This window comes from Poecilia mexicana, unplaced genomic scaffold, assembly GCF_051168715.1.
Source record: "Poecilia mexicana isolate PSO_F unplaced genomic scaffold, ASM5116871v1 scaffold_12, whole genome shotgun sequence".
Taxonomy (NCBI): Eukaryota; Metazoa; Chordata; class Actinopteri; order Cyprinodontiformes; family Poeciliidae; genus Poecilia; species Poecilia mexicana.
This window is the reverse complement of record NW_028263381.1, coordinates 14,491,946-14,516,649: the sequence shown is the minus strand read 5'-3', so window position 1 is coordinate 14,516,649 and position 24,704 is coordinate 14,491,946. Positions and strand designations below refer to the sequence as shown.

The following is a 24,704-nucleotide window of genomic DNA, read 5'->3' as shown; positions in this document are numbered from 1 at the left end:
TGTATCTGAAACTGAATTTTTGCAATGAAAAACCTGTTGATAAAGGAGGCAAGTTTATTTGAGGTATCTAAAATCATTTTTTAAAAATCCCAAAGTTCCTATCACCAGCTATTTTTGAGTAAGCAAGAAATTATTGATAGTATTTAAATTGTTTAAAAAGTTAAAATTCATCTTCATGAATCACAAGCAGCAATGTGATTACCCTTACAAAGATACACCAACTAGAGTTGCGGGCAAGCGGTGGAGTACACCCAGATCACCAGGCTATCACAAGGTCAAGAATGCTTACTTAGATTCGGTTTTTTAATACTTAGACTCCTAAGAGAGGAATTTTTCCTGCTATAACTGATACTTAGAAAAGTATGACAAACAGAAGTTTGATTGTACGTTACAGCACCATTGTGGTTCTAAAATTTCCCACATAATTACTGCGGCACAGACTTGTGACCCCAGCTGTCGCTTGTTGAACTATGCAAACACTGCTATTAAGCCAATTAAACAGAATCATAATAACATGACAAACCAAATTTATACGCAATTTACTCTCATTTCATTAATTTATGACTACTTGAATAGCCGTTGGTGGGATAAAATGTGACCTTATCAATGCATTCATTCTGAAATTGTATTTCATTTATGGAGATAATCTGATTACGTTATACTTTTGAATCAAAAATCTGGTGTTTCATGATCTGAAATTTGGAGAACGTTGTATTGCTAACATTAACTGCTCTTATTTTTGTGTCTGAATTGAATTAGTTTGCTATGAAATCTGCATTCTAGCTTGATAGGATTAGGCTCATGAAAATAAAAAAAAACATTAAATTAGCATGTGATAACACCTATGTGATGCAGCTCACACTTTCAGGATGCAGTTGCTTTCTCAAATTAACACCAGTACCTTATAATACCACAGGAATCCAGACCCTGTATGTTCTCTTATATGCTTTCTGTGGGATTTTACAGCTCAACTTTCAACAAACCACCTGCCAAAGAAGTGTGAAATGAAAAGATAAAAGCCTAATTTTCTCAATTTTTACAAGTTATAGTTTTATTTAATGACCCTGGACATCATACTGACGACTATATTGGTGCAGAGAAACAGCTGTAACAGCTGCCCAGCAGCTGACTGACTTCTTACTTTATCCTTCAAGACTGAACAAAGAGCCTCTATTTACAAGAAGCTGGGACTTTATTTTAACATGCGTATTTCATGTCACTCAAAGAACCATTCATTCATTTTTTTTTTTTTTTACAAATGAGTACAGAAATAGACATATAATAATAACAAATTCTAGGATTTTTTTTTAAACATAAACACAATTTGTTTCAGGTTTTGTCTTAAAATGTTCTGCTGAAGTCATTGCAGTCATCTTCAGCATCTGTTAAACTAAAGATTAAAAATGGAGTATGATTTTTGTTTTATAAGAACAGTAATAGAAAATAGTGCTGTGCAGAAGTCAGGATATGAGATTAAATCATTGAGATGAGTTTGACCAAATTCTGATCCTGTTTCATCTATTTATGCTTAATTAGTTTTAGCTGATTAAGTTGTTCATAATCATGATGAATACTGCCATGTCTGATGTTTTCAGGATGCTGTTCTTCACTGTTCCAGGTTTTACTATTATTTATTTATGTATGTAAGAAAAGCAGTTGGAGACTTCATGGCAGGAAGGATTTTTGCTTTAGAAACTTCTTTGGAAGTAAAAATTTAAAAAACAATCTCGGTTTATTCAGTTCTTTCAACGGTACAGTATTAACTACAGTGATATAACAAGAACAGAAATCAACATGAGAACCGTTTTACTTCTCCTTTAACATAAAATTCTTCATCTGAAGTTTGCAAATGACAATATATTTCTTTCTGTCATGTTAAATCTATGTTTTTGCTACATTGGTCAATTTAATGATCGTTTGTTTAGCACTTCCTGCCATAAAAAAACGTTGCCACGAAAATAGGAGGATCAAACACTGTAATATTTGATTGGGCCAACTTTAACCAGGTGCTTTACATGTTTCACTCAGGGAAAGTGAGACTTTATTGTACCCTGCGCAGAGAACAAAATCAACTCCTTTCCATGTTTTACAATTGGTCTGGTGTTCTTTTATTTAAAAGTTTAATATTTTCTTCTCTTAAATTAGAGCTGATGTGACTATCCAAAAAACTGTGGTGGTTAATCAAGTGTAAAGACAATATATTTCACATAAAAGTGATCTAGAGTAAACAGTTGTGATTCTTTACTTTGTGTTTAATGAGAAAGGCTGCGTCACAATTTGTGGTAGAAAGTCCTCCTGATGTTCTAAAGGGAAAACCGGTTTGTCTGATGTTTTCTTTCTCGGTGGGATTATACTGTCTACTCTGGCCGCCCCTCTTTTGTTCTGTTCACAGATGATTTGAAATGAACAAAGTCCGACTGCTGAGGAGGAGCAATGCCTTGTGGGAACCTATGGATAAGGCAAACATTCCTATGCCTTATGAAATTTACCCAGGATGTTTTTCTTTACGTTACAAAAATGGTGGAAAATGAATGAGTACTTATGCAAAATATTGAGTGTTTGTTTATTGAGTGACTACAAATATTGTATCACACATTTAGAAGATAAGCCACAGAACAGACCTGAAGGCAGTACAACGCTGTGGAGCGTCACTGAACCCACAGTTCCCAATCATGAATACAATTTGCTATGATTATTGATATGTAGCAAATCACAAAGAAACTTGGACAAGGTGCAGAGTCAGTTTACAATTGTAAATCCTGTTCATTGTGTTTAATATACAAATTGAAGACTATTAAACCCAATTTAATGCCCCGGTGTACCATTTGTTCATTAGCAGGCATCCAGAGTTCAAATTTCCATTGAAATTTAAATTGGCTAAATTTGTTGATGAAAAGCTTGTAGGCACTGGCATCAGTAATATTCATTAACCCAAAACCATTTCATGTACTAGCATGTAGTTCTTAACCAAACATTTGTCAATTTATCAGGACCCTCTGCAGATAATAAGCATGACATCTAATTCAATTCAGTTCGATTCAGTTCTTTTATATAACGCCTGCAAATGTTGTCTCAAATTACTTTACCAAAAAAACGTTTTAATTTAATCATACATTCATTTCAGTTTATTCTATCTATCAAACAGTACATTATGCTCAATTAATTATTCAAAGTAGATAAGAAAGTTTACAAGGAAACCCAGCAGACTGCTTTGACTAATTGACATCTGCATACATTGAATCAGAATCAATTTACAGAATCAAAGTGCAAGTACTGCAAAAAAACTATAAAAAATGAAGGGATCCACAGATTCTAAATCTACATCCTCTTAGAATTTTTACTTTTATCCAAATAAAAACAACCACCAGGTAGGTGGTTTGGTGTTTTGCCCCAATGAAACAGTTCACTTCTCTTGCAATGTGGTTTTGTAAAACATCATCTGATGGAAACAGTCATAAATCTCTAAAAATACTTCTGAACTGAACTCCAAACTTATCTGCCTGTTGATAGACACTATAAAGAAATGGTTTATGTCACTGACAGGAAGATGGACTCTCCACAGTGTGACTGAGTAAACAGCAGAGTGTTTGTGCACAAAGATTTATGCCACTGTGAAATTATTTAAACAAGTAAATTATCACAGTGGCATCCAGACATAGCGGACAGCAGCAGAATCTTCTCGTCAAGTTATAATAAATGTGGATGTAAAAGTATAACGGGTGCTGTTATACTTTAGTAGTAAAGTTGCACATGTGTAAGATCCAAGATAATCAGCAGGGCACATTGTCATTCTGGACGAGACCAGATGGAGATTTATTATTTTGTTTTTGCCACTTATTACCTGTAAGGCCGACATCGTTGCAGCTGAGACCCTAAACTGGTTCGGGCCTGTTGGACATGACAGGGTCTCCATTTAGACCTGAGGGAGGTTAGGAGGCACAAAGGCGAGGATAGAGGAGAGAATGAAGGGAGTCTCTGTGCCTATTGAAGAACCTCTCCAACCTAAGATCCGGAGACTCCTAAAGCTTGGACTCTTCCGCTCCGTCGGAAACTACGTGTCTTCACTAACGATTGCTGCCTTGTGTGAGCGTCTTTGAAAAGATCTGTAATCTATAGAGGCAGGCAGGGAGAGATGCCTCCAATTAATCATTTCTGGAGGCTTGACTCAGTTTGTTACAGACCACGTTTCTACCTGAATATTTAGACAAAATCACGTTGAACATGAAGCATTTATCTGCAGTTATTCATTGCAGACAGGGTTGAGAGGTGAGCATCTTGCAAAAGCAAACAGACGTCTCTGAAGGACAGGATACCCATATCAGGAACTGCTACCCTGACCACCCTCGGTCTACCTTTCCTGCTTGGCCTGCTGGATCCGTTCCAGGCCGTCAGGCCAGCTTTCCTCTGGGGAGGTTGTTCTGGAAGAGCCGTGTGGCAGGAAGCTGAGGGTCCTCCAAGACCCCTCAGGGGTCAGCGTCTCATCCTTCCCCAGCAGGGTCGGACCCGGCTTCAGGTCCGGTCTGCAGACCGAGTTGCTCTGCCTCTATTGTTGGGACAGGGGATAAATATGCGCACGCTTCCTTTGTCTGTTTTCTGCTTGACCCGGTTTATTAGATTCTGATTTATGATGACGGGGACATGTGTTTCTGACATAAAGTGAGACTGGCCTCCACCCTGCACTGAAACCTGCAGCTTTTTGCTTCCCATTGATATGATAACGAATGATTTAATGAGGGCTAATAGAAACTCCTTTAGTTTCTGCCAATATATATTTAAGTATCAAGTCTGGCAACGAGGGGCCCACTTTAAGGATGTTTTATCTTTGTGAAACTTTTCCACATCAGCACTCTACCGCCTGCAGCTCTGTTGCGCCTTCGCATTGCCTATTAATAACCTTAACAGTACACAACTAAAGAGCATTTTTATTTCCATAACAGAATAACTAATAGTTCCACTGTGGTTTGTCGGTTTGTGTGTCAAATCTCCCGAATTTTCTCAAAGAAGAAAATGTATTGATCTAAATTCTATGAAGAAAAAAAAAGAGCTTTTCGTTTGTCTGAAACCTGAAATTAAGTTAAAGTTATCACAAGGAAGACTCTTTTTTTTAATATGTGTTTGTAAAATCTTACAATCTGTTTTTTACTTTGAAGAATCAAGTATAGTTGCTATGGAGACCTCAAGATGCCACAGTTCTCTAACAATAAACAATGCAGCTTTTTTGACCTTCCACATAATCTGCTGTCACTAAATATTCAAACCTCAATCTTCTTCCTCTCCATCTTGCTGATTTAAACTGCTTAATCATTACTCTGTCAGCAGATCTGAGGCACATTTAGCTAACTGGCTGCTTTTTTGTTATCATTTAGTGATTTTTGAAGACTGATGTACATCAGCCTTATTTAAATTCAAATTTTTAGGCTTCTGTCAAGATTGTTTTTCTTCCTCCTGAGGTCATTAGCAGTTATCAGCTGCATGTTAGATACTCAGTACTCTTTCTCTAAGCTAATCCTTTAGTATTTGATTCATAAAAAGTAAGTACAAAACACCTTTGACAGAATAATGGTTTGAACAACCTCCTTAATTTAAGAGTTTATTTTCCACATTTTGCAAAATGTTTCTAAATTCTCAAAACTAAATTCTGACTTACTTTATTATGACTGCTCACACTGAAAATGTCTTTTATCAACGGATTAATGAATAGCTTTTAATTAATTGAGCTGAAAAACATAATTACAAACGCATTTACAGAGAGACAGACAACACTGCTTCAAATCGATACAGAAAATCAGTTTTTGTGGCCTCCACAGAGTGACAGAGCAGATCTAATAGAATCATATTTTCCTCCCAAAAATACCTTTGTGAAATTTTCCCAGCAAGGATGAAAAACACACAAAAACACAATTTATGTTCACAGATGTTTAAAGGCTTACCTGTGACCTGCATGCCCCATCTCGATTTTCCACAGAGAAAACAAAAGAAAACTTTGTGATCATTTCTAAACGCTTAGACAAATACTCAGGTCACGTTTGATCACATGGCACAAATCACTTCTGTAGAGCTGCAGTTTGTCCACTTCATGCCATGTGGTCACATTGGCCTCATAAAACTTGTAAAGCTATGAAAATAATCTGGTCAGATTATCTTTCACAGCAGGGCTCTGTCTTTGATGATAACAGGTGGAGAATAATGTCACAAGACATCCTGTAAAAAATGTCTGCTGCATGGAGTTGCGATACACAAGCTACTTATTCGAAGACTACATGCTTTGTTTCCTGGTGCGTAACGGTTTGCACATGCAACCGTAAACTTAAATGTGTGTTGTCTGTTCCACGTCTTTTAGGAATTTATGTTATAAACCAACACAAATTTGTGCAGAACTAAGAAGCGGAAGAAAACCTGGAGGTGCAAGGGAAATGATGCATTGTTTGCAACATTTTTTACAAATCAAAATCTGAAAAGTGTGGTGTGCATTTATATTTATTTCCTTGGGTCAATGCTTTTTACAACCATTCCTTTTTTTAACAAAACTTTAAGTTTTTTGGGGCATGTATCTATTAGCATAACCTTTGCCAATTCCTCTTTGCAATGTAGTTTAATCTCAGTCAAGCTGGAAGAAGAGATTCTGTGGACATTGTTACTCAGTTCTTGCCACAAATTCTCAATTGGATTTATATCAGGATTTTGGCTAAGCCTTTCTAACTTATGCACATGATTCCATCTAAAGCAACCCACTGTCTGTCAACATGTTTAGTGTCGATCTGCTGGAAGTTGAACCTCCATCGCTGCCCAACACTGTTTGCAGTCTCAGGTTTTCATCCTGGCAGCTGCCACAGTGTTTCACAGTGGGGAGGACGTGGCTCTCCTGATAACAGATTCTCCCTCCTGGCTGTGAATTGTTGCAGATCCTCCAGAGTTACTAAGGGCCTCTTCGCTGCTTTTCTGATTAATTCTTTCCATGTCTTTCCAGTTTCTTCAGCTGTGTTTTTTCAGAAATTTTTCTTTAATAAATATCAGAGTTCTTGACTGAACAGAGATTCATTTACTCACCGAACTGGATTTTATTTATAGATGAGGAGTAAAAAGAGTGAATATACACACCACACTTTCTTGATTTTTATCATGAAAAACATTTTTTTTTTCATTTCCACTTTACAGATGAACTACTTTGTGTTGATCTCACATGCATTCCTAATGCAATGAATTGAAGTTGGTGTTTGTAAAATGAGGCCCTGTAGTGCCAGATTTTAACATTTTATTTGAGCAAATATGACTAAGTTGAATCATATGTATATTTTGAATTTAGAAATAGTTTATAACCTACAAAAGATTCTTTGCAGGTTACTTTTTCATATTGCAACTGGGACAGAAATGAAGAGAGAAGAATGACAACTTTGTTGTTCCCAGTTAACAAAGATATTTTTACTTAATCAAAATGGAGGCTCAGCTTCCTTATTCATATTTACTGAAATAAAGCATGTGTATCCATTTCCATTATTCATATAAAGCCATGCTACCAGGTATTACCAAGAGGAGAAAAACAGCAACACCCACTTCAAATCACTGATTAAGGATTAGCCCAATCCCTCTGTCTCCTTGCTGTTGCTGATTATATCCTATAAAAAGCTTATTAATGTCAACTTTGTTTAGTCTCGAAATGTGCTTTAAAGATAAACCTGTACTGTATTTCTGGCTTCATGAAACAATTTGCTTTAACATCACGAGATGGGGGACTGTGTAAAATACCTTTAAGTGAGGTTCAGGTACAAGATTACTCAAATACTGGTGGCTGTGTGACAGTTGGTGGAGCTGTTGCCTTGCAGCAAGAAGGTTCTGGGTTCGATTCCTGGCTCCGGTCTTTCTGCATGTTCTTGCAAACTCCATGCAAGTGCATGTGCATGCGTGGGTTTTCTCCAGGTATTCCGGTTTGCTCCCACAGTCCAAAAACATACCTATCAGGTTAATTGGCCTCTCCAAATTGCCCCTAGGTGTGAATGTGTGTGCATGGTTGTGTGTCTCTGTGTTGCCCTGCAACAGACTGGCGACCTGTCCAGGGTGACCCCCTGGACAGGCCCTTCACCTGGAACGTTAGCTGGAGATAGGCACCAGCAACCCTCCCAACCCTACTAAGGGTGTAAAGAAAATGGATGGATGGATGCTGCCTGTGCCTTTAAGCTACTGGTAATTTAAACAGAAAATGACAAATTACTAACATAGGAAATGACTGTTGGAGGCTGTGCATCATTTATGGTCAGATCCTACCTAACAGGAAAGTAACGCCGCGTGAAGAGCACAAATATTATATCTTTACATTGTCTTAAGTGAGACTAGAATCTCCTCACATATTTTATAACTGGCATGTTTTTCACTCATCATTGTTGGCACTGCCTCCATTAACCATTTCCTAGCTAAGAAATCTGAATTTTTGTTGTGTAAATAACCAGTAAATGTAACAATGATTTAAAGGTTAATAAAAAATACTGCTCATGTACACTGCAATGACATTTTTACACTGGACTTGATTTTAGCAACTAAAAGACTTTGGACCCTCTCCTTCCAGCCGTTAATGCCGTCCTCCAGGACCAGCTAAACTGGGAGCCCACTAAAAGCTACAGACTATTTTGGTCATCATTCGAGGAATGCATTTTGGTAATTAACACTTCAGATTTTTACATTGTTTGGGAGACTACCAAATACTCCTGTGGCTGATCCGTTTTAGAAACGTTTGTCCTCACTGGATTGTTTGTGCGAGTGAGTTGTTAGAGGAGAGGGAAACAGAAGTTGAGGGTGCATTTCCTGCAGACATGTGCTTTGATTTCAGCTCTCCCAAACACAATAGGAGGGGAGACGGCCTTCTCCCAGCAATGCCTCAACAGGAAGAAGCATATTTACCGGACAGGAGAAAATACATTCCAGTAAGACTTAGCAAGCCACCGGAGGGAACAGAGTGACACCAGAGAGAGTGTTTGTTTCTTCAGAGCACCTTTTCTTTTAATACAAATCAAAAATAATGTATTTACAAAATTCTTTCATGTTGCTGTCAGGAGGAAATTCAGAGACATTCACCGTCCACACACACAAGCACACAACACATAACCTCACACTGAGATGACTGTCAAAGTAGTCACCTTTTAATTGGACCTTTCACCAACCTGAAACCATTTGTCAGCTGCCATCTGTTTGTCTGTCTGGTCTGTCTGCAGGCAGGCAGATCCCCTAACACTCTCCACCCCCCCGCCCCCCACACACCCTGTCTCTCTCTCTCTCTCTCTCTCTCTCTCTCTCTCACACACACACACACGCAAATTTACAATTTACAACATCTTATCTGACTCCAACACCTTCGCTCCAGACTGGCACTCCCTTCCTACATGCTCACTTGGAGACGTAACGTAGCCAGACATGGGGACGATACCACCGGCTGATCCGGTGGAGATCACTCCTCAAGTGCTCACTAACGACAATAAGAACAGCGGCGGTCGAGTCCAGTTCAAAAAGTCCACACAAGAACAAAGAGAAATTCATGAGCATTCCAGGATTTTCCTCATTTAACAGCGTTTCATGCATTTTTCCTTGTTGTTCAGTTTCACTGGCCTGCCACTTGAAGAGTCTGGAGTTTCTGTGTGATTCAATCCCCCCAAACAACAACATTCACTCCTCTTTAGTCCACACAGTCAGTGGCCTGGAGGGTGGGGGCCTACTGGGCAAAGGTGACACCCTGAAACCGATTGCAGATGATGCTGCAAAGTTTTGTCTTTCAACCTCTTCCCCCGCTGTGGTCACACCTTTGTGGCCAGTGACTGAGCCTCTGTCTTCTGCGAGGACATGGAGCTGTTTGGACTGGCATGCAGGAATTTCTTCAGGTTAAGGAGGCACAGGCACTGAGATCTGAAACGCAGGTCAAAGAAGGCATAGAGGAAGGGGTTGAGGCAGCTGTTGACGTAGGCCAGGCAGGTAGCGTAGGGGTGAGCCAGCAGCAGGAAGCGCAGGAAGTCGCAGGTGGCAGGGACCAAGTCTACGTACGACAAGGCATCAGCGGTCTTCACAAGGTGGAAGGGCAGCCAGCAGACAGCAAACACCACCACCAAGGTGGTGATGATCTTCAGCAGTCTCCTTTTACGCTGATCCTCCTTACGCAGGGTGTTGAAGTGGCGGGTGACGGTGCAGCCGATGAAGCAATAGCACACCATCATCGCCAGGAAGGGAAGGAGAAAGCCAAGAGCCGAGGAGGAGATGCTGAGACCAGCGATCCACAGGTTCTCCTGCTCCTTAATGGTCACCACCAGGCTGAAGTCCATGGCACAAGATGTTCGGTTGGTTTGCTGATCGTACTTGGTGGTGCGAAACAGAAGAGTGGGGGAAGCCAGCAGGCCAGACAGCACCCAGATGACAGCGAGCGAGGCTCGAATGTGTCGACGGGTGAGCAGCTGGGAGCTGGACAGGGAGTGGACGATGGCCAGATACCGGTCGAAGCTCATGCAGGTGAGGCAGAAGACGCTGGCGTACATGTTGAGAAGCACCACGTAGCTGCTTATCTTGCACAGAGCCACTCCAAAGGGCCAGTGGTAGCCCATGGCGGTATAAACGGCCCAGAGGGGCAGAGTGACCACGAAGGTGAGGTCTGCCAGTGCCAGGTTGCCAATGTAGACGTCAGCAGCTCGATGCTTGCCCTGAGCCCTCCACACGGTGAAGATGACGATCCCGTTCCCTGAGAGGCCAAGGATGAAGATGAGCATGTAGAGAACCGGGATGACGGAGTACGACGGCGCCCACTCTGAATAGTCGCACATAGTGGAGTTCTCTGTCTCCTCGTAGTCGTAGTAGTCATAAGGAGCCGTAGTGAAATCCATTTTCTTCTTTTCTTTGACTTAATTTGAAGAAGAAAAAAAATATTTGTGTAAGGCAGATAGATCCACTGGAGCTGAGACACTGTGAAGTCTGTTACTGTGTGTGAAATCTGCATACCCTTATATACACACCCCCATCCGGGTCACACCCTCCCACAACTCCTCCCCTCATGCCGATCTTTCCCTCTCAGCACTCAGTTCCCCCATGCATATGTCTCTCCATTCATTTCATTAGTAACTTTACTGGAAAACACACTATTAAGTCACTTTAAAACTTTAAAAATACATTTTGGGTTTTTAATTTGCATTTGAAAAATTACTCCCCACTCCTGTGCTTGCATAGGAATTCGAAATGACAAAAATGTAAACTCTCTGGGTCCATCTTAAAACATATTTCTGTCATTTGTGAAACCGAGAGCTAATAGGACATGTCTGGACAGCAGGCTGATAGTAAAGCCTGCACAGGTTTCATAAAGAACAGACATTTTAATATCAATAGGGGGCTGTTTTGTTACTGGAGCACCCTCATTTACCAGATGAAAAGGAAAACTGTCGGCATTTCTTTGCCTGTCCTGTTTCCCCTGCACATGTCGAAACATGCTAAAGAACAAAAATGAGAAAAAAGATGCGACTAATAGATATCATGTCCTCTTTTGATCACCTCCTAATGAAAATACTAAATAATAAGTTTAACACAGCTTTGGTCATAGATGTATTTCTGCTTTCAGTTTAGAACTTATTAAAATATGTTTTTTTCTGCAGGTCTGCTAAAATAGTTAAAAAAATAACCAAATACTAAATATTCTCCTATTATACAAAAAACTATCATGTAAAAACCTTGAAAAAAATTATGCAGAAACTTACACGATTTGAAATATATAGTTTTTGTTGCTTTATGGACTAAAATACTGTTTCTCTTGTCTGGCTTGTTCAAATCACTGAAACTGCTGCATTTTAAAAACATTTTTTAACCTTGTCTGGATAGATTAAAAGAGGGTGTGAACTACTACTATTTCTACTTAACCCTATAAGAAAATGTGGTAAAGCACAACATAATGTGTATTTTTTTATTTCTGGTATCAGATACAAAAAAATAAATAAATTTAATAAATAACCAAAACACAAACCCCTGGAAAGATGGATTTCTCTCTTACCAAGCTAAAATCTGAATTTTATTGTTCCACAATTTGCCCTCAAAAATTAGTACGACTTTAAAAATTACCTAGATTTTTTTTTTTTTAGATGCCATTAGTTTTATTTCAGATTGTTTTTTATCTGTAATTTCTAAACCAAACAACCTGTGTTGCTCTATATTGAGGATGCTGAGAATCATGAACCGTTCTTCTCTCAGGCTAACTCAGACACAACTATCAGGCAGCACAACTGAGTCATTCTGTAAACAGTGCCAGTGGGTGAGTGATTTAGAAGATAGCAGGATATTTGTATCCTGAGGAAGAACAGTTTATTAAGGAGAGAGGAAAAACTCCTGTTTGAGTCTGCTAATCAACAGCAGGATATCTGAGCTCCACACTGCTAGCAGTTAGCATAGCGACAAACACTGTTTTGATTAGGAAATTATGAAAACATGAAAACCTGACTCGAAGAGAATTGCAAAGTGCAAAGTTAAACAATGTAGCATTGATTGTTTTCTGTATGAGTTTTATTAAATCAATCTATGAATTCTTTGATTAGCTGATAGCTTGAGTGGAGCTGCTAGCATGCAGTCATTAGCTTTACTCAAATGTAAACCAGATTCTCCAAATTTCTTTCTGCCCACTGCATGTAGGACAGTAATAGTGTTTTCTTTATGACAGAAGTTGAAATATGGATCTGGGAATAAAGTAAAAAAAAAAAAAAAAAAAAGATAACATAAGAATTTTTCTGGTAAACCAGTGGGTTTAGCTGTTTTGTTACAAAGCTTAATGTTAGCATAACAAGACTGAGGAATGATGGATGACCTGAGGAGCTGGATCCTTATCCCACCTTATCTACAGGTAATTAGCATGGTGGGAAATTAGCATAAAGCTAGTTAGAAATTAAGTTTATGCTAATAACCAAAACACAAACCCACGGAGCTGGTCTTCTCTCTTATCAAGCTGATAAGATTTATGCTAATTTCTAACAAGCACAAAGCTAGTTACATTCTTTATTGACATTAGTTCTGTAATGTCAATAAAGATCTTTCTATTAATCATTAAGAAAGGTTGCACACAACACTCATCAAAATTGATACTACTCTACCTTAAAATGCAAAGAAATCTTATTTTTCAAAAAGCAGCATACGCATTTGAGTTTTCTAGATTCATTGCTGTTTAATGAGGGGGAAAAAAAACACCTTTCTCTTTGTTAACGGTAGTTTCTCAGTTTTATTTTCTGGTCCAGATGGGACTTCTCAAGTCTTCAGCTGAGAGCACATCTCTCAGCGGAGCGGCAACAGTGGCGCCGGGGAACCGACCTTTAGACACAACTACTGTATCACTCAACAATCTTCCCAAGCCATCCCCCCTCTTCCCTCCACCCATCATCCTACTCCTTCTGGCTCTCCTTAGTCATCCTCCTTTTTCCTCCAATTATGAAGATGAGGATTTATTCCTGTCGCCTCTGCTTTCACCAACGTCACTTACTCCCAGACAGCTGTTGTTGTTGCCTGTTCCTGTGATTTGGGCAATGTGAAATCAAATTATTTTTTCAGTGGCTCCATCCGGACAGCAGAAGATGTCTCAGGGCGCTTTGGCAAAACCGGATGAAAGCAGACCGAAGTGGATCACAGCAGGCTTCCTATCTGTTCTCTGGTGCGACAGGGGCCTGTTTTTAGCTCCCGTCTTTGATGGGGAAATAAAGCACAAGTGCCCTGATGATTAATCCATCTATAAACTTTTTTCCCCCACAGTCTGCTCATTAGAGCTACTGTACATAAATGCACTAAGGTTTAAGTGATGTTGAAAGGCTACTTGTGCAAGAAGAGGAACATATTTGCTCTGCAAGAGTGACAAGTCCCAGTTGGACAAAGCTGGTGTTGTTTTGCAGAGCGGCCGTCCACCAAGTCGCCCAGCATGCCACCAACTCTGCTTCCACAGCATTCAGCTCTTGTTTTCTCTCCTAATTACCCACCTGTGTGTCATATCAATTACTGTTGTTGTTTTCCTCACATGTGGCCTCATGTTGCAAGCCACACACCATGCACACAGAGATAACCAATACGTTTATGTTTGTGTTTTTGCTGTTTTTGGTATTTCTCTTTCTTTGTTCGATGGCCATCCACCAGTTGCTGCATTTCCGTAAGACTTAAAGGAAAGACTTTTTACACGAGGACAGAAATGAGCAGCAGCAGCAGCTTGTGTTGTAGGGCTTTGATCTATTATTGTGACAGAGTTCTCTCTTGTTTATGAGGCTTTTTTTAGTGAATCTTGTCACAGTTGGGGAGTGTGAGGTGTGTGTTCTTGTTATTTAGGCGTTTGTGGGGGTCTGACAGTTGTTTGATGTGCGTGTTAAGCTGTCAGACCACATGTCCTGTTCAGAGGCAGCTGGCTCTTCGAAGTGTGTGTATGTGTTACTTCAGATCTGGAGAACTCTGACTTGAATTTATCTTAAAATTCATGATGTAAACACCTGAGCCAATACTAACAGCTCTCATGCTAATCGGCCTCCTGGGCAAAAATAACAGTCAAATCAAGACTAAAGTCCACTTTTAATTATTGGCTGCTGTTAAAGCCAACACCTCCAGCAGGCCTTAAATGTTCCACCATTTGGGCTTCATTAGCCAATGCACTACATTTCCTTCAGTCGATAAGGAGAACGACACCACGTTGTGAAAAAAAAGCCCCCAAGTTCAGAAATGTTCAAACCTTTTCACCACTATGTTAAAACAGACTTTAACTCATGAGGAATTGGAAAAAATGTATATTTCTGAGGCTGCTTCTCAGCAGGGAACCTGATCAGAGTTGAAGAGGATGTGTCTGGAGGAAAAACAGGGTGATCCTGGAAGAAACATTGCTAGAAGCTGCAAAAAACCTGAGACAGAACTGCAATGGAACGGATTAAATCAAAGTATACTAGTGTGTTAGGACGGTCCAGTCAAAGCCCAAACCTCAGATCAGAGGTTCTGCTGTTTACAGGACTTCTCTGTGTAATCTGAGTGAGTTTGAGCTCAAGGACATGTACAATTTTCTGTCTCTAGATGTACACAATTGGTACACTGCAAAAGCCTTGCCAAGTATTTGTGGTTTAGTTTCTGGTGCAAATATCTTAGTATGTTTGAAACAAAACTAACTTACAAGTAACTTTTCCAACAAGAAATAAGAGGTTTAAGTCAAAAATTCCTTAATGTTGATGGAAAATGTACTAGAAACTTGTACTTTCGAATCTTATTTTCAGTGTGGTTAGATATTTGCACAAAAAAGTAGACCAAAAATACTTAGTAAGAGTTTGTGCTTTTGCAGTGCAGAGACAAAACTTGCAGCTGGAAAATGCTAAATGAAATGCTAACGCGGGGAAGCTGCGTACAAATGTATGACATTCCTTTTTTCTTGATCAATATTTGTAAAATAAACTTTGAAAACCATATAGCATTTTGCTGACATCTTCAGCTACATGGAGCTAAGTGTCGGATCTTTTATGTAACGTTCTAATAAGATTCATTGAAGATCTGGTACGACAGAATACAAAAATAACTTTTGCAACACGCTGCAACTTTAGAGCAAATCTCCTCTCAGATTCTCCTTTAAGTAATCATCTTCTAAATCTGTTGTTGACTCATCCACCTCCAAAGCCAGGCCAGGAACAACGCAGGTGAATATATTTGGACCACACTCTGGGGGGCCTGCAGACTGCTGCGGACCAGAAAATTTATGCCACCTAGTCCTTGTGCACAAACGGAAGTGGAAACCATAAATTGAACTTTACTGCTCACCCAGGGAGGGTGCCATTGTGTTTGTGTTTTTGCTGTAAACCATTCAGTTTTAAGAATGAGCTTTGTGTTCACGCCGGAGAAAATAGTTCCTGCTTTAAAAGCTATCGGCTGTTCAGGTTTTGAACACCAGAAGATGAGTTCCAGTCAGTCTGGTTGCATTTTTGAAGATTCAAGCATCTTTGTGGGAAAATAGCTCGTAAGTTCAACTCAATAGGAAGAAGAGAGGAAAGGAAAAAATTACATATTCTGGTATGTTCACAATCACAAGGACACCAGAAGGTATTGTGGTCTTCTTCTCTCTCCTTTGACCTCTAAACAACGCAGCAGCAGCAGCTTCCCTTAACACCCCACTAACCTCCTGCCCTGCTGACTGCGACTCAGTTGACCGGGGGAGTCTGTTGATAGAAACCTTCCTGCTTTCAAAATGTTGTTGTCATCTGAGCCAAGTGAAAAATATCTACCGCGAATGAAAGCAAGGAAAGAAGGAGGGAAAACAGTTTTTACAAAAAGGTAAAAATAGCTGACGCTTTCCGTCAGGGTTGCCAGTAAATATCTGAGGTTTTCATCACGGCGGGGCGCCTCTTAGGAGACGAAGAGGCGCCCCGCCGTGACAAGTTTCAACTGGAGAGGCTCATTTATCTGACGAAGAAGCAGAGCGGAGACACAAATCATGTCAGATACACTTTGCTTGCACTCAGAGTAGGTGCCGTCAGTGTTTGCGTTAGCTCACTTGTCTGACACGAGATAACTGATAAGTCAGGAGGCTTGTTTATTTGATGATGAGACCAGTGTCACTTTGTGAGATCTGAGAACAAATACAACAACCGGCAAAGGTTTGGAGAGGAAAAAAACAGCTTGCAGCAACATTGTTGTTCCATATTTTGGTTTAATATTTACTTATTGCAGCTTATTGCAAAGTCCTGTATTTGAAATTACTGTATAAATTTTTTACTTCAAATTTAGTATCGCCAGCTTGGATAAACATATTTAAAGGAGATGATATTTAAAACCCCTGGATGATAAAAACTAGTGAAAAGTGTTGGCCTTCTTTCGGATTTCTACTGTTTTTCCAAGTTTAAATATTTCAGATTATCAAACTAATTTAATATCAGACAAAGATAACTGGAGTAAATATTAAAATCAGTTATCTTTTTATTTAAGTGGGAAATTGACTATTCAAACAAATCTGCCCTAATCTGGAAGTATACTTATTTATGTTCACTGTAAGAAAAGGTTTAACATCAGATCTTTAGCATCACAGCTTTACTGCTCTCAAAATAAAATGTGTTTAGGTGAGCACAGTTCATATGCTGTACTGTTATATACGTTTTCTTTACTTACTTACATTACATAAACATATTCTTCAGTTGTTTCCACATTAAACATGGAAAAAATGCTCACAACAATGAACTCTTGTCCACATCTCTTCTCCATTGCACGTTCCTATCCATTCAGTCATACCTTTGACAAACTCATATTTTTTTACTGAATGTTTTGTGAATATTACATAGCAAAAGCAGAGAAATTACTTTGAAACAAACAAACAAACAAAAAACCCAAATAGGAATTGAAGCATTAATTAAATCCCGTTTCGGTGCCCTGAATGCAACACAACCGATGGGAGGGGTGAAAACCCTGGAGAGGTCGATCCGTACATGTAACATAAACTGAGTTGTACAGATCGTTACGTTTCTCCAAGCTTCACATGGTTTTTGAAACATAAGACGTCAGTATAGTTTAAAGGTTGCGAGAGGCACACAAAAAGGACACGCCCAGAAATCCTTCATCTTAATGCACAATGAGAAGGCCGTGACTGAAGTGGATGCAACACAATAAGCTATTGTAATTTCAAACCAAAGGTCCTGCTGAACATATGCTTTTGTCATTACTCTCATTTATTATAGCCAATGAGGTCAGCTGCTGATGGAAGTAAAAAAAAAAACTTTACTGTCTCCTGCACACATGGTGATTAAAACCAAGTCCATTTTCTTTTACCGTAAAAGAAAATGTTTAACCTTAAATATATATTGAGATGGGGTAGCTGAGATTTGGACCTGATGGGTTGTTAATATTATTTAGTGAGTTAAAAACAGAATAAAGTTATAAGAAAAAAAATTAAAATACTGGGAAAGACTGTTTTAGTATTACTGGATTCTCCAGTAGTAAAGCTCAAACTACAGGAAACATAATGAAAAAAGGCACCACCAAAGAGATTGAAACTAAAACCACATTTTACAACAACGATGCATGAAAAGAAATCATGAAGAGGTGAGGGTCTGAATAAAACAATAAGCTGCAGACAGAAAACCTGCAAATCATACCAGCATATCTTCCCTGTAGTTAAATGCCTCAGTGAAATCATGAATGTTGAAGATGCTGGAGTGCATTTCTAAAGTCTGATCATCAGCATGGGTTTCTTATAAATCAGTTTAAATGCTAGTTGTGTCGTTATTTTTGCAGGTTTGAACAAATATAAAACAAACAACTGCAAAACGATTTCAACAAACAAGAGCTGCCTGAACCTGGTTCAAATAAATACCGTATTTTCTGGACTATAGAGCGCACTGACAAATGTTTAAAAAAAAAAAAAAAAAAAAAAAAGAAAGAAAACGTACATATATAAACCACCGGATTATAAGCCGCTGGTACCTCCTCCGCTCTCTGTTTTCCATAAGAACCCAGCTCTCCGTTTCCAACGCCGAACCATGGATTCGTTCACGCCGAGTTTACGTACAGCGGCTATCGATCTGTACTGCCAGATCGATAACCTTCAACTTAGAAGCTGCATCATATGAACTTCTTCGTGTTGTTTCTATGATGAGGGGCTGAGTTTGAAGAAATTTCTCCGTCGTGCCCACTGCTAGCATATGCTAGTTCTCAATGAAAAGCAGCACTTTCTTCTTTGATTTCCAATTTTGACTTCCAATGAGTCACTTCCTGCTTCAGAGCCCCCTGGTGGTTGAAGAAAAATCCACAGAAAAGCCGCACCGGACTACAAGGCGCATGGTTCAAAGCTTAGGAAAAAAGTTCAAATAAATAATCCGAAAAATCCTGTACATATTTCATTAAATGTCACTGCCTTTCTTGCAGAATTGCCAAAGTTAATTTAAATTGGCTTGTTCCATTTTTAAGATTTTAAAGCAAATATTCAGTAAGGTTGAACAAGAGGTTTATAACATCAAACTCATTTTGATGTGCAATTTAGTATAATTTTACTTTTTGAACACCAAATTCTGTACAAACTTCAACCACATCTCCTTATTCTTTATTACACCCACTTTGCAAACATAGTACAAATATATAGCAAAAAAGACCTTTGGCATAATGCTGCCACTACCATGCTTGATAATTGGTGCTGGTTTAGAGTTTGACTCCTGAATCTATGCAACTTGTTAATGTTTTAAAACAGCTGAATCTTTCTCATCTGAGCATAAACTTTTCTCTGGAATATATTTTGCTCGTCCAACTGCAAACATTAGTTGAGCTTGCAAGGTTCCAGTTTTAGAGTTGGAATGTAAAGTCGACCTCACCTAGGAAACAGACTCCGGTGTTGCAGCAATTTCTAATTCACGGCAGGTTTGAGGTGTGTTGTTTTGTTCACGTTCAAGATAAGTTCATATATATGACAAATCTGACTTTTGATGTTTTAACCACTCAAAATTGGTTAAGATTTACTAAAATCACCTCAAAACCTGAACTGTTTTACAGTGTGTGACCTAATTTCAGTTTGCCACGCTGGGGCCGATGTTTACTTTGGCGTTATCATAACCCGCTGATGCTTCTTCTGCACACCATCAACGTCTTATCAGGGCCTCAGCAGCTCTCCTTCGCTCTCACAACCACACAAACACACTCAGCCGTACTTGGGCACAAACTTACACAACTACAGCGTTTCCCCCTTCTCCTCCTCTCCCAGTCTGTGTATCCTCTTCAAGCTTCCAGCTTCCTTGCTGAGGAAAAAGAGGACTAGATTGACAGGAAGAGAGGAGACAGTGGGGATGTGACACAACAATGGCAGGAAGTAACTTCAGATTGATGCAGATGCATGAAAAACATCATCGACACGGCAGAAACGACTTAACAAACATCCCATGCAGAGGTAAACACGTAACACAAACAGTGCCAAGGGACTTTTACAAGCCGCGTGTCTCATTATGGACTAAAACAACAAAACATTTGGCAGTTAAGCCACCAAACAGGGAGAATCCAGTTCCAGAGGTTCCACCAGTTTTACTCTGCCTGACCTTAATCGACTTGGTGCAAACTTTTGAATTGTGATGTGCAATTGCATTTTGTGGCAGTAAGTTTTTTTTATTTCTTTTTTCTTTAACAACTGATTCCAGATTTTTTACCCCTAAAGCATTTACAGTCCAACAGTGTAACAGAGTGGCTTTATTTGGAATTAGCTGCTTCATAATGTGATAAAATAATAAACAGTCATTTATTTTCATTTATGCAAAGAAAATAAATGAAAGAAACAAAAATAATCAAAAGATTAACAGTGGTAAAATATATTTACATGTTCAAAGGAGAGGATATAAACTTATTTTTACACCCAATAAATTACGATTCATGTTAACTTGGTTTTAACATTCTTTCTTAGTTTGTTATATTCACATCGATAACTAGACAGCAGCATTTTTGTCAAAATGATGCTTGCTAATAAGTCTTGACTTTAAAAATACTCCACAAAATTTTTGATGAGGTTAACCCTTAATGTCGACTATCTTTGGTCCGTTCCTAAACTAATTGTGATGTGTGTTTGAGGCAGTTGTTTAATTTGAAAATCCAATTGTGCACAAATTGTACCAGATTTCCTTTTCTCTAAATTACACCCTCTTTGCACAGACTGAAACAAACCCATGACATGATGCTGCCACCACCACAGTTTTAGGTCTGAACGCCTCCAGACATATTAACTATCCACTTGGATTCTTTTTGGACAATTCAAATCTCTTATAATATGAAAAGACAAATATTTCCTTATTTTTACCTCATGTTTTATTAGCTTATTTAATAACTGAGTCAAATTTCTAAATTACTTGTTTTGGTGCTGTGTTTGTAATTTGGCTTGTTTTATCTAAACAAGTCTCTTTTTGTAAATGAAATCTCAATGGATCTCAATGAGACAACCTGCATAAATAAAGGTCTAAGAAAAATACAGAATATTGAATGCTGAATACCTCACCTTGACTTCTCCAAACATACTTCAGTATCATAAAACACGTCACGTTTTGCAATATTTTATTGAGCCTGAACATGCAGATTTTGGATTGCTTTCTTGCTTGACCCTCTATGCACTCAGAGTCATAAAAAACATCCATATCCTTGTGTAAATGGAAAATGTTCACTTTTTTATGATCAAGAGCACATATTTGGATTTTGAACATTATTACTAGCTCTAATATTCCAAAATTCATGACCCTGATACATTTTTGGCTCCTGAAAAAAGTACCAATAATAAAAAATAATAAAAAATCTTGAGTAACAGATTTTCAGCTTTTGAAATTCAAGGAAATCTCCGCAAAGCATTTTAGTTGGCAGGATGCAGATTTTATTTTCAGGAGTTGGCAAAAATGTGGTTGAAATAAAATCAACAGATGGAAACAATTCCTTAATGATTGGGAAAGGGTTGGATTTTGTCCTTTGATATGCACTGCTTGTCCCTGAGGGGACAAAGCAGGCACTGAAAGTTAAAGCAAGGAAAGGAAGGAGTGAAATGTAAACAAAAAGCTCTATCTGTGTAGGCTTCCTCTTGATAGTATGGCCAGGCACGTACAATAACAAGCAGAGCTCATTCTCTGCAGAACCAAGCCCTTTCACTTGGCTGAGCTTTTATTCCTTCATTATGGCAGCAGCATCTAAACTTTCCATCTCAAGCTGTAGGTTTGTTTATCCTCCTTTATTATTTGTAGATTCTTTCTGTTTTGCACCTCTAATCAGGCGTTTCTTGGAAGAGCGGTGCTGGACATCTGATTCAGGAGGAGCAGGTTTTACTCTCATAAGAAACCCCACGACCTTTCAGAGCCTTAAAACTGCAGCAGTTTTTATGTTTATTGGCTTCAGCTTTAATTTGTATTCAAAGAAACACAACAGCCTGACCTTCTGTCTAATGAGCTTAGGGCTGTAAGAGAAGGCACGGCTTATTTTTTTCTTTACAGGATTGCATGTTTTATAGCCTCAACATCCCACTTAATGATTTCCCTCATGTTTAGCCTTTTATTGTAATGTTATGATGTTTATTTCTCTTTATTGTTTTAATGTGATGTAATGCTCATGTTTTAAAGTAAGTTTTTGGTGGTTTTTCTTCTAAACAAATTGTGTTCACACCAACTCTTGTTTTAAGACGACAGCAGCGATCTTTAGACATCAGGCTTCAAGTCCAACTAGTCAACTCAGCAGATAACTCAAAAATAGTTATCTGCTGCAGGTAACCTGAGAAATTCTGGACTCAATTTAATTGATTTTAATATATTTATGTCTCCATATTGAGGTAATCATGGTTGGAGAATTAAAATGCATCTCAGTTTTCATCTCCAGAAAAGAGAATAAAAAAAAAACTTTATCACTCTACTTCCACAATTATGATTCGGTTTTTGTGCAGCAGTTTCAATCATAACTAAAACTAGAACATTTGCATTTCTTGCAAAAATGCAGTTTGATTTCGGTAAGATGAATCTTTTTTTCCGAAATATTTAAAGTGAAGTGCAAAAAACTTACTTGAATGCAGGAGCATCAGGAAAAAAAGGCAAAACGGTGCAAATTTTCTTACAAAGCAAACTTCAGGTTAAAATTTATGACAAGAGTGTAAAATTGGAGCAGAACCAATGCTTTTAATGCCAAATTGTGATTGCGTATTATGCTGAAGAATCTAAAGCTGAACTGGCACTTTGTCTCAGCCGTTGTTGTTTCTAAAGTGCTTCATAAATAAGTAAAAGTTGTAGAAGTAATGAGATGTAATGGAAGAGAGCAAAACTCAAGTCCAGGATGGAGCAGAAGGGAAGACTAAAGGAGGAGAAAGGGAGGATGTGATGTGATATGAAGATCTAATCTATTAAAATGTGAGATACAATAGCAATAATAAAGAAGAACAGGAACACCTTCGACCTATTAAATCACATTTGGCATAATTTGTCCAGCTGGGAGTAGACGTACAAAAAGATCCGGGGGATCCCCAGCTGGAACCAAACCAGCAGTTCACTATCATTTCCTGCTACAATTTAAAACCCAGAGTCCAAAAATCTGACGGATGTGAGCTCATTAGGACTGCAGCTACCGTCAACCTGAGAAGGACCAAGAAAGAGCGCACAAACTTCCTGCCCACCGTCCACAAAGAAAGCATCTGTCTGACCTTTGACACCTTCCGCTCCGCTTCCTGTCCCACACGTGCAGCCGATGCCACTTCAAACTTTTCACCGCAGCTTCTGTCCCCAAAACACGTGGAAGGTCACAAACAGGAATGCCTGCAAGGTTTGAGCTCTCAGTTACTCTGAGTAAATGTCTGTGAGGATTTAAGAAAATGTTTTCCTGTCTGAAAAACATGGAAAATCTTTCAATGATAAGGATTTCAGTTTGAGGTAGTTGCTCTTTTCAAGATAACCTCTAAGTTATACGACACTTAAGAGTTTTTTTTTTCTCTAAATTGTTAGTAATCCTACTTTCATGCTCTACTTTTATTTTCTCTAAAATTTCAACGGCTTCCATTCCTCTTTGTAACCATGTAACCTTAATTGCTCAGAAGAAAATCCCATAAAGTTTACTCACGGTGGGTTTTTAGTTTCAAAACCCCCTGACCTTTGGCCCCTCTAATCGGGCTGGGGGAACGATGGGGGGCGGCAGGTGGGGATAAAGCTGCAGACCTTCGGTCCTTGTTACCGAAAAGCTTCAAAGGAGCTTTACCGCTCACGATGCCAGACTGTAATCTCCCAGACGCTTCACTCATATGGCATCATGAGATCATCCACCTCGATGTGTTCACCACACCCCCAAAAACAGCAACAGAGAATAAACAGAACTCACATGCAGGGTGTACTCTTACTTACAGTTTATTTGTGTATGCCGTGATAATTATGGACCAACATTAATAGATACTTTTTAAAATCTGGTGGCAACGGACATTATGTGTAACTCAAGAAGAGGAGAGTTTTTTTTTTCTCTAGAGTTCTCTATGTTTTCTGCACCTGGAAAGGAGAGAATAATCAAACAAGGCAGTTTTATTTATAGTGACCTTATATTATAAGTAGACTGTTTGAATTAGGGCTTCATGCTTCTGGTATACTGACATGATGCAAAGATAGAGAAGGCTTCAGCGTTTTTATATAACCTTAAAGAAGTTAAAAAAAGACAAAGTTTAAAATATAATTAATGGGACCTGGAAAAAATGAAGAGCCTGCTGCACTGAACCCCATTGAAAATCTCCTGGCTATTCCACCAAATATTGATTTCTGAACCCGAGTTAAAACATTAGTATTGTTGTTTCTAAGTGAATATGAACTTGTTTTCTTTGCATTATTAAAAAAGCTCTGCATCTTTTTGTTATTTTGACCATTTCTCGTTTTCTGCAAATAAATACTAAGTTTTTGCTTGGAGTTTCAGAGACATGTTGTCAGCAGTTCATAGAATAAAAGAACAATGTTCATTTTACTCAAACTTATACCCATAAAGACTAAAATCAGAGAAACTGAAGATTTTGCAGTGGTCTCTCAAAAAAGTGATCAACAGGAAATTAAGCAAAGAAAAACAAAACAAAACAAAAAAATACACAGCTTATCACAGCTGTTAGAGTGATTTTAATAGTTCATATACATTCAACAGCCCTGATCTCAATCCTATAAACAGGTTGTGGGTCGATCTATAAAGACGAGTGAGACACTTGCCACCAGTTCTCTCAGGAGGAACTGACCAAACAAGCTATTGTGAGAAAGGTGTGGAAGATTTGACCCAGGTCAAAT

General features: G+C 38.7%; 1 protein-coding gene across 1 annotated transcript; it reads right to left on the bottom strand.

Moving 5' to 3' along the window:
• Window positions 1–8,962: 8,962 nt before the first annotated feature.
• aplnrb (apelin receptor b) lies at window positions 8,963–23,687 on the bottom strand. Its single transcript, XM_088010974.1, has 3 exons — window positions 23,518–23,687; window positions 23,105–23,216; window positions 8,963–10,864 (listed from the first exon to the last, which is right to left on the bottom strand). The coding sequence occupies exon 3, from the start codon at window positions 10,845–10,847 to the stop codon at window positions 9,777–9,779; it is 1,071 nt and encodes a 356-aa protein (XP_087867100.1). The 5' UTR covers window positions 10,848–10,864; window positions 23,105–23,216; window positions 23,518–23,687; the 3' UTR covers window positions 8,963–9,776.
• Between the last annotated feature and the right edge of the window lie 1,017 nt (window positions 23,688–24,704).

What these genes read in the sequence shown, in the direction of transcription:
- aplnrb (XM_088010974.1), bottom strand. Translation starts at nt 10,847, where the DNA reads ATGGATTTCACTACGGCTCCTTATGACTACTACGACTACGAGGAGACA.